Below are 10,847 nucleotides of genomic sequence, written 5' to 3'. Positions count from 1 at the left end.
GTAGCAGAGGAACGCCCCAACCCTGTTCAAAACCCAGCCTCGGTACCCTGGGGGAAAGGGGCTGCACAGCCCCCTCTGAAGGCTGTTTGCGTGTAATCTGGGGGACCTGGCCCATGATAGCCTGTCCCCGGAAAAGCCTCAACTGGCCTATAACATGTGAGCTTTGACAACCTGAAGGAAGAAGAGAAGTTGGCAGAGGCCCGAGCAGCCTCCACCACATATGCTCACTCTTTGCAGAGGCCCACAGCAGACTTTTCTGGCCCCTAAAGTAGTGCATTCTGGGAGGGAGGAACCCAATAGAAGCCTCCTCCTTCCTGGGGGAAAGTGTGGCTGTGAGACTCAAACAGCTTCCCTCTTCCTCAATGGCCAGGTTGGTGCCTCTCCTTCCAGGTGTCCCCTGGGATACACACGCTCTCCACCGGCATAGGGGAGTCTGCATGTGGTCACTTAATGATGCTGTGAGGACTGCACTGTGAGGGGAAGTTGGGACTAGGGGAGTACTTTAGGGAGTATCAGGAGTGGAAATCATAATGGGTACAGAGGAACCTGATTCAGCAGAGGGAGAAAGGAGGCAGAGGCCACACGTCCAGTGTGAGGCCCTGGCTGTGAACAAACCAGAGCTCTAGATCTTAGAGGGGGCACAGGATCACTATGTAAGCGGAATCAGGGATCAGGGACCAGTATGCAACTCTGCCCTGGACCAGGATCCAAGTGATCAGGGTTCTGTCTTTGTATCCAAGTACAACGGAGGTGTATCGCTAAAATGAAGGGACCATAACATGCAGGATCAGGGTTCAGGATGTAACTAGGTCAAGGTGTGACGGGGATTGTGACAGGCCTTATTGTGGTTATGGGCTTGGGGATCTGTGTACATCAGGTCCAAAAGAGATTCGGGACAAATGGCTATCTGTGGTGCCTATTGACATACCAAAGTACATGCTGGCCTCCGGGCTCTCTTAGAATCACAAGTACCTGTGACAGAATCCATGCTAGCACCCTGATTCTTCTTACTCCCTTCCCCCTACGTGTCTCCAGCTCGTGGTCTTTCTTCCCCCAGCTTCTCGTTCATGCATAGCCCTACCATTTTGACGATACCCTCTCTCTTTTGTCTTCCTCTCTTGGGCCCCTCTCTCTTGCTCTCCTTTGTCCATACTCTCTTTATCTTTACCCAACATTCTCTCCCTTGTCTCCTTTCATGGTGTGGTCCATTCTGCTGACCGTTTTTAGTGTACTACTTTTTCTCTCTGCTTCAGACTCTTCCAGATGCCCCTGGCTGTACTTTCCTTCATAGCTACAATTAAAACAAACAAACAAAAAAACAAAACAATCAAACAAACAAACAAACAAAAAAACTTATCCTCAATCATACCTTGGGACAGTCATGCTCTCGGTGTATACATCTGGTGCTGAGGAAACCCTCAGTTTACACAGTACATAATTAGGATCGGGGCTCATTCTCTCTCTGGGATCAAGTTTCAGTATGTAATCAGGATCCAGGCTCAGAGAAGGCTCAGAGCCCTTACAACACAACAACAAAACAAAGAAACAAAAGTCAGGGTCTCATTATGTATCTCTGGGCTGGCCTGGAACTCACTGTGTAGACCCGGCTGGCCTCCATCTCACAGAGATATGCCCGCCTTTACCTCCTGAGTGCCAGAATAAAGGTGTGCACCACCACACCCAGTAGAGCTCAATGTTTGACTAAGGCCGGACCTACAATGTAACATGAATGGAACTTTTTTTGTGTTACTGAGATCAGGGCTCAGTGTCTGACAAGGATCAGGGCTCAGTGCACTAGTAGGCTCCAGTCTCAGAGTGTGACAGAAACCAAGGCTCATTGATTTTTCCGACACCATGGCTTGGTGAACAAGTTTTAGAATTGGCTGTGGTACTCAGACCAGGGTACAGCTTTATTCAAAGCGAGGAGGGCTTAGATTCTTGGAGCAGAGCATCAATATGTGTGCCTCCCTCTTTCAGCATCCAACTGGACTCTGGGAAATTCTGACCATGGCTCCTGGCTCTCTCACAGCTCAGGATACCCCCCAGAGCCCCACCACAGTGCTGTTGTGTCCCCAGTATCTCAATAGCATTTCTGGTGATCACAGATGGCCCTGGGGTGTTTCTGGGGAGGCAAGACCCTGAGACTCATTCCCAGAGAAAATGCTGTAATGTTTATTGCAAGTCTCTGATTGTGACACCCACCCAAATCCAGAGCAGACAGGGCATGGGGGAGAATCCATAGAGGATAGTCTGTCCTTGCTATCCTCAAGGTCTTTTCTTCCGGCACATTCTTAGGTACAAAACAGGAATCCATCAAGCAACACCCTTCTCCTTCCTGGAACCTTCTGTGTCTTTGATCCTAAGGTATAGCCCATAGCCCTGAGATGCTGGCCCTACCCCCACGTTCCCTCTCAGCCATAGAATACCTTTCCTGTTCCCTGCCTGGTACCTTGGAACCATAGGGTCACAGAAAGGCCATACAGCTTACTTACCAAACACTTGTGCCTAGAGTAAGGACCCTGTGTCCTGGGCAGCACAGAGTTTCTCCTAGAAGCCTCAGGGTGGTAGATGACCAGGGTACAGGTGTCTGGGACAAAAGACATTCTGAATAGCCTAAGCAGGCACTGACCTCTCTGAGACTAGAGACAAGGGTAGCCAGCAGCCCTGCCAGACTCCACCTTTCAAAGTCAAGGTTGAATCTATCTTCTAGGATAAACATTGGACTCTCATCTTCCATCTCCTGGGAGGCAAGACTTGGTGGCTTGCAACCAGGAGGAACCTGTTGCCTGAAGGCCATAAGGCCAGGCCCTGAAGGTGGACGATTCTTGGGCTCTTTACAGCAGCCAGCCAACAAAAGGAACTCAGGGAGGCAGCCTATGGGTGGAGAGGGTCTTGTTGTATCCTGCAAGGGGCAGCGGGGTACAGTGGGCACCAGAAATGTGTCATGTCCTGATCTCCTCCCTGCTGCTTCCCAGAAACTCCTTTCTCCTGAAAAACTCCAGAAAAATGTCCATATTTGGAGGGTCAGCCAGCTGGAGTAGGGGGTGGGGTCCTGTTAACCCTTCCTCTTTAAATAAAGGGATAAATCAGATCAGAGTTAAACACTATGACAGGCACATAAACAGCGGGTGGCTCCAGCCCAGCCCCCTGACTGCCCCACAGCACCCTACACGGAGTCCAGTGTTTATTTGACTCACACCAGAGACCAGGCAGCTAGGCAGCTTCTGCTGTGACCTGCCTTCTGGCTCCAGCTCTTTAGGCAGCCATATAGCCCGTTGAGCACCCACACTTCAGGAAAGGTCTAGAGTGGGGATCTCGAGCTGACCTGAGAGGAGGTAAGAACAGACCAGGGCGCAGAGGCTGGGGCCTTGACAATGGGTGTGGGGCAAGGGCGTGGCCAGCAGCTTCTAGTCCCCACGTGGGCTAGCTAGACTTTGTCCCAGCAGAACTGGTTCATCATCCACCAGCTATGTCTGCAATGCTCCCAGAGGCAATGGGATTCCAGTGGCATAGAGTAGAAAAGACGGCACAGTAGTTAAAGGACCTGCCTGAGGAGATGCAGCTAGCAGGTGAGCGCTAGCCCTAAACTCACATCGCAGCCCTGTGTGTTGTCTTTTCTCTGGAATCTGAGGACGGTCCTCCAGGCAGTTTTGTCTGTCTGGCAAGGTTGGTCTCAGTAACTTTAACATCTCAGTACAGTGTCTGGGTGGAACGGGAGAGAGCTGGCCCAAACAAAAGTACGGTTTGGGGAATGCCGAATACCTGGGATGACTCATCTGCTTGCTTCTAGGCTGGGGGTGCACTGACCACTGCCATGCCCTCTGCATTCTCCATGAGGCCCTGGGATGCTGTGCTCCCCAATGCCACTGCAGCAGCATGGACCAATGGAAGTATGCCAGAGACGCCCCTGTTCCACCTATTTGCCCGGCTGGATGAGGAGCTGCACACAGCCTTCCCCAGCCTGTGGCTGGCACTAATGGTCGTGCATGGCACCATCTTCCTCGCCGGGCTGGTGCTCAATGGACTGGCGCTGTATGTCTTCTGCTGCCGCACGCGGGCCAAGACACCCTCGGTCACCTATACCATCAACCTGGTGGTGACTGACCTGCTAGTGGGCCTGTCTCTGCCCACACGCTTTGCTGTCTTCTATGGTGCCCGCGGCTGCCTGCGCTGTGCCTTCCCTCATGTCCTGGGCTACTTCCTCAACATGCATTGTTCCATCCTCTTCCTCACCTGCATCTGTGTGGACCGCTACCTGGCCATCGTGCAACCCGAGGGTTCCCGCCGCTGGCGACAACCGGCCTGCGCCAAGGGTGTGTGCATCTTCGTGTGGCTGGCAGCGGGAGTCGTGACCCTGTCGGTACTGGGTGTCAAGTCTGGTGGGCGATCCTGCTGCCGTATCTTTGCGCTGACTGTTCTGGAGTTCCTGCTGCCGCTGCTGGTCATCAGTGTATTCACTGGCCGCATAATGTGTGCGCTGTCTCGGCCAGGCCTGCTGCGCCAGGGCCGTCAGCGCCGTGTGAGGGCCATGCAGCTGCTGCTCACTGTGCTAGTCATCTTCCTGGTCTGCTTCACACCCTTCCATGCTCGCCAGGTGGCTGTGGCCCTGTGGCCCAATGTGCCTCACCACACAAGTCTCGTGGCTTACCATGTGGCGGTCACCCTCAGCAGCCTCAACAGCTGCATGGACCCCATTGTCTACTGTTTCATCACCAGTGGCTTCCAGGCCACTGTCCGAGGCCTCTTCCACCAGCATGGAGAAGAATTCAAGCCCTGCAGTATGGACGTGGTCAGCATGCATAAGAGCACCAAGGGCTCAGGCCCCCATCACATCCTCAGCGCTGGCTCTCACACCCTCACCCGGGCTCTGACCAATGGCTCTGAGCCACAGGCAGCAGTGCTCTGCCAAGAACCAAAGGTCACGGCTCTGGGAGGTTACCAGCCAGACACCTCTTGGGCCTGACCAGCGAGTTGATTTCCTAGTGATCCATTGGCCAGGGCTACCCAGTGTGTGTTGTGTTGACAAACTGAGCCCACTGTGCGGTGATTGATTAGCAATGTCTGCCAAGGGCTCCAGATAGGGTATAATGGTGTGAATGCTGGATGCTTGCCTGCCTTTCCTATGGTTGGGTAGTGTTCAGTGAACACTCAGCGAGGTAGCCTGGCCAGGAGCTGCTTCTAGCCTCTGTTAGTTTGTTCCCTGAAGAAGCTCCTCCAGGGAAAGCACAAAGATTAATGTTCTGAGGACTCACGGGAGGGTTAAACACAACCAGAAGAGTCTCCACCACAGGCAGATGGAGAAACAAGAGTAGAAGGTAAACCTTCTGGAAGAAGAGTGTTTTCTGCAGGGAGTAGACACCCTAGGTCAATGTGAACTATACCACAGGCCAGCATAGCAATACAAGATGGCTCTCTGTGCCAGGACTTGGGTATCTGATTGACACTTGAACCACCACAACACCCAAAGAAAGAGCTTTGTTTTTGTTTTATCCTCTGTGTGTGTGTTCCTCTGTGCATGCGCGCGCACACACACACAGAGAAAGAAAGGGAAGTGACACAGATACCACCATTGGACAAGGGTGGGCTCAAAGCCAAGACTCAATCTCACAGCCTCCAGCATCCCAGATCCTGCCTCCATGGCTACCTCCCAGACTCCAAAGACCCTGCCCAGGAATGGTCCTGAACCCACTGGTTCCTGCCCCAGACTCTGTGAGGCTGCAGCCCCACCCAGTGGTTGAAGACAGTAGAAATAAAGATACAAAACCACTCAAACTGAGGACCACCAACCCAAGGCCTCTGTGTCTCCTAGGCTTTACCCTCTGGGGGTCAAATCTCTCATGGGGGTGGTCCTTTGATTAAATTGGACCCCAGGACGACTCCTGCTTGCCCCTGTCTAGTTCTAGGTCCCTGGTGTTTAGGGGAACGGTCTGCAGGGGAGGAGCAGGCGCTGGGTCACGGTCCTCAGTAGAGGCTTCTGTTGTACCTCATACTGGGGTCCCTCTCCAAACACTAGGTCATACGGGGTCAGAGATCCACCAGACTTCATCCTAAAGCTCTCTCACATTCCTATAGGCTACTTACAGCCTTACTCCCCCAGTGCCCCCAAGCCTGTGCCCCTATAACCTGAGGCATGAGGCTCCCCCTTCTCACCATGATTCCTTTTTGTGCTATGAGATCCACAGAGGTGGGAGACTGCAGGCAGTGGAAAGGAGACCAAGGCAGGACGCCGGCCTTCTTAGAAATTACGTCCAAGCCTGCCCTTCTGGGAGCCAGAGATAGACGGGGCACTAGACCAACCCCCTTAGCACCATAAAAACATCACTTTAGCCTTCCTCTCTTGCTCATGCCCCAGCTTCCTGCCCCAGTCCTTGTGATCCATGCCATATCAACCAATCTGTTCCCTTTGTCCTTTTTCATCCTTGCCAGAGCTTCCTCATCCTGGTTCCCTGTTGTTGTTGCTGCAATTCACACTAAAGAGTGACTAAGTAGGCTTGGTGGTAACGAGGTTGCAGTTATTTATTCCGGGCCTGTCCTTTCTAGAAGAAAGGGACCTCTAAAGAGGATGAGTAGATTCCCATCCAAGCCCCAGGTCTAAAACAACACCATCCACCCTGAGTTCCTCGGGGCCTTGGCAGCTTCTCAGAACCTAAGAGCTTTTACTGAAGGATTGTGAGAGTCTAGGCAGGAGCTTGCCACCATTCAAGCCAAGAGGACTGGCTGCTATCTCAGGGGGTCAAGTGCCAGGGCTTGGGACCCATCCTCCCACCTCTGAGAACTCGGAGGACCTCTCTTGCAGAGCTGTGGGGCTTCAGCTTTCTCACACCCTGCTCCTTTTGCCTCTCCTTGAAGATGGAGAGCAGATTTTCAGGACAAGGCATCCTGGCAGGATTCCCTGGTCTGGGGAGGTCAAGTATATCACCCCACTACAGAGAGATTGCCGCTAGGAGTGGTTTTCTCCAGGAAGGCTCTGCTCAGGCCCCCTGGGTGCCCAGGCTACGAGGTCTCCGTGACCAATCTGTCTTCCCTCCCGGGTTTTCAAAACACCAAGTGACGTGAAATGTGTATTTATATCCGATGTAAACACCATTCTTCGCTGGAAGTCCTCGCCCCAAATTAACACTGTTTATTTTCTCTGTGCTCAGCTCGGCTCCCAGATGGCAGGTCGGGGCTGGTAGGGGCACCCAGCCTAAAGGGACCTGTATGCCCCTCCCTCTCCTCTCATGGTCCAATGGGACACCCAAGGAGGGACTACAGAGATTAAATGAGCAGCTAGATGGCCATAGAGTCTCAGCAGATGCTCAAGGTGTGACCTATCTGCAGGGCGAGCATTGGCCCATCTGTGGGCCTATTAAGTGCCCAGAAGCCATTCTCTCTGCACTGAAAGGTGAGGGTACCCTCCTCACTCCATTAATGGGGACACTGTGTCTGAGAGTCAGCCTGGGAAGGTTCTGCTTGGTCCTCTGGTACCCAGCTTTAGTCTCTCAAAGCAGCCTGTCTGGCCTTGGCCCAGGGAGGCTCAAAGGAGACAGGGGTGCAGGGAGGGACTTTGGCTGTACACTGCTCATCATTCTTCCTGTCTGGCACCCTGGAGCAGCCGGAGGCGTCTAGAGGTAAATATTAGGAACTGTTTAGATTAACCTCCATTAATAGCAGGAAATGTCACCTCGGGTGTCTGTCCTGGCTTCCTGTAGTCCTGAGGCGCAGCTAGTCCGGCTCAAGCTGATGGCCAGCAGAGGTTTGCTGGAGAATGAGTTCCAGCCTCACGCCCTCCACACCCATGCTCCCATGCCTTGAGCTCCCATGCCTGCCACAGCCCCCTGAACCTCACTCTCATCTCCTTGGAGGATCCCAGAAGCAGGGGTGCAAACACAAAGGAAGGAGACACAGACTGAATGATTGTAGCTACCTCCGCCACATACCCTCTGGAGCTTGGCTCCCAGTTCTCAGAGGAGAAAAATGAGGCTGGAAAAACAAGGAGACAAAGCAATGTCACCCAAAGACAGGACTTGAACTCCCCGAACAGACCATGTCCCAGCCTGGACCCACATACAGAGGAGCCATTGAAAATGTGGGCCTGAGGGGCTGGAGAGATGGCTCAGTGGTTAAGAGCACTGTCTGCTCTTTCAAAGGACCCGAGTTCAATCCCCAGCCACCACATGGCAGCTCACAACTGTCTGTAATTCTGGTTCCAATGGCTCTGATACCCTCACTCTAAAGTAAAATTAAATAAATTATTAAAAAAAAAAAAAAAAAGAAGCTGGGCGTGGTGGTGCACGCCTTTAATCCCAGCACTCGGGAGGCAGAGGCAGGCGGATCGCTGTGAGTTCGAGGCCGGCCTGGTCTACAAAATGAGTCCAGGATGGCCAAGGCTACACAGAGAAACCCTGTCTCGAAAAAAAAAGAAAGAAAGAAAGAAAGAAAATGTAGACCTGAGCTAGGCATGGTGGTGCGTGCCTTTAATCCCAGCACTCGGGAGCAGGAGGCAGAGGCAGGTGGATTACTGTGAGTTTGAGGCCAGCCTGGTCTACAAAGTGAGTTCAGGACAGCCAAGGCTACACAGAGAAACTCTGTCTCAAACCTCCCCCCCCCCCCACAAAACAGAAAAGAAAAGAAAATGTGGACCTGGCCAAGAAGCGAAAAGATAGCCCCCTGAGTGCCAGCACGGGTCACTTGACCTCAGAGCAAGGGATGGGACCAGGGCAAAAAAGGAGGAAAGGCTCCCCCTAGCCCCAATATGCATGTACGTAAATGTACATATGAATAGCATGTGTGAATCTGTGTGTGCATAGTTTTAAGTTTGTATGTGTGTCTGTGTGTGCATGTGTATATATGTCTGTCTGTATGACATGTAAGTCTGTATATACATGGATGTTAATCTGCATATGTGTCTGTATGTGCATATATATATATATATGTATGTATGCACATGTGAGTCTGCATAAACACAGGTGTAAGTCTATATATGTGTGTATCGATGGGTATGTATGCATATGTGTAATTTGGTGTGTGCATGGGTGTAAGTTTTTGCATATGTGTCTGTGTGCATGTGTATGCATGTGATGGTGACCTGAAAAGATATGGATCCACCTGGGTTCCGTTTTCAAAGAGGTTTCATTGAGGAGGGAGGTCCACCCTCCGAGCGGGTGCCACCTTCCTACAGCTATACAGGTAGGCCAGGTATAAAGAGGCCTGAGGAAAAGGCAGAGATGTTCACCTTCGCGTCTTTCTGAGTGGGTTTAAAGTTGCACCATTAGAAAAAAAAAAACTTCCCTACACTCTCGTTGGATTGACAGGAAGGGTCTCTTGAGGGCCAGCCCCCACTTTTGGCAGCAATTTTCTGTTAGATACTTTCTTTGTTGCCATGACTTGATACCTGACAAGAAACAACTTAAGGGGCCTGATAAGGTGGCTCAGCAGGTGCAAGCCAGCGTGATGGACCTGAGGTCCAGCCCCGCATCCCACAAGGTAACAGGAGAGAACTGAATCCCGTGAGTTATCCTCTGACCTCCGCATGCATGCTGTGCCATGCTCACACCCGCACTGTCACATACACAATAAACAATGATAAGTAAAAAATATTTTAAAAGAAGAAACTAAAGGGCTTGTTTAAGGCTTTAGTTGAAGAAGGGTCCTGTCCATCACAGAGGGGAGGCATGGTGGCAGGATCATGAGGTGGCTAGTCACATTGTGTCTGTTGTCACACTGCCTGTGTGTAAATGCATCCTGTGTGTGATACGTGTATATGTACAAGTCTGTGAATATATATGCATGTGTGTCAGCATATATGAAGCAGTTTATATATATATATATGCATGTGTGCATACGTATGAGTCTGAATATGTATGCATGTATGTGTCAGCATATACGAGGGAGTATGTGTATACATGTGCACATACATGTGAGTCCGTGTGTCACTCCTTGCTATTCAGAACTTAATAATAATTAGTGATTCATCTGAGCTACCAAAGAAGACAGGGCTATCTCCCGGAAAGCCCAGCACATTCACTCCTTCATTCAGCCCTTATCCCTTCCCTATGCCTCATATAACATGAGCTCTCTCTCCCAGCAACACACACACACACAGAGTAGTCACAGTGATACAGTCCTCAGCTGACATTCCTCCTGCACTTCAGACATGATCAGAAATAAAAGAGCACTTCCTGGGTCCCAGGCTAGGTGCAAGATTGCTGAGTTTTCATCGTGATGTGAAATGGATCTTGAATGAGGTCAGCTAGCTTGTAGCGTTGGTGATGTCATTTGCACCAGGGTATCTGAGACCTGAGACCACCAGGTGGCGCTTGCTGGCCGGGATCAGGTGTCAGAAGTCCTGACAGCCATTTGGAGAAGCTGTGGCTTCCCACCTGAGTGACCAGGAACACCAAGTCAAGAAGACAGAGGTCCTTGCATTCAGCCAACTACAGGGCAAGAGTTCCCCTGTAGGGGACAAGTGCAGGCAAAGGGCAGACCCTTCACCATGGGGAGCAGATGGGCATTCCTCTCTGAATGTGCCCTTCCCTGGGGAAGGATGCCAAGGCTGAGCTCAGCATGGGTAGAAGGCTGCTCCAAGTGTGCCTCCAAGAAGGCTTCTATCATAAGACTCTATCGGAGGAGCATCCAAAGATCACCACTTGAAGAGCAAGGGGACCAGCACAGCAAGCAGATGCATAGAGACAGAGGCAGAGGGGACGGTTTGGCTTTTGATGAAGGGCTGGGGGCTACACTGGGGAATAAAGTGAGGATTGAGCAGGGTACAGGCTCTCAGAGCCTGACCTCTGACCCTGGCCCGAGTTGTCGTCATCCTGATGCTCTTGCCAGCCTGTTGTCTGGCATGTAAATATGCAGTGCCT

General features: G+C 51.7%; 1 protein-coding gene across 1 annotated transcript; it reads left to right on the top strand.

The window, feature by feature from the left end:
• Positions 1–3,138: 3,138 nt before the first annotated feature.
• Gpr20 (G protein-coupled receptor 20) lies at positions 3,139–5,007 on the top strand. The gene has a single exon (XM_051159717.1). It carries the CDS (start codon positions 3,815–3,817, stop codon positions 4,961–4,963), a length of 1,149 nt encoding a protein of 382 aa, XP_051015674.1. The 5' UTR covers positions 3,139–3,814; the 3' UTR covers positions 4,964–5,007.
• The last annotated feature ends 5,840 nt before the right edge of the window (positions 5,008–10,847 follow it).

Source organism: Acomys russatus, chromosome 17 (genome assembly GCF_903995435.1).
Source record: "Acomys russatus chromosome 17, mAcoRus1.1, whole genome shotgun sequence".
Lineage (NCBI taxonomy): Eukaryota > Metazoa > Chordata > Mammalia > Rodentia > Muridae > Acomys > Acomys russatus.
This window is presented reverse-complemented; position numbering and strand designations above follow the sequence as displayed.

Bases quoted from the DNA above. Each gene is read 5' to 3' on its own strand.
- Gpr20 (XM_051159717.1), top strand. From the start codon at position 3,815: ATGCCCTCTGCATTCTCCATGAGGCCCTGGGATGCTGTGCTCCCCAAT.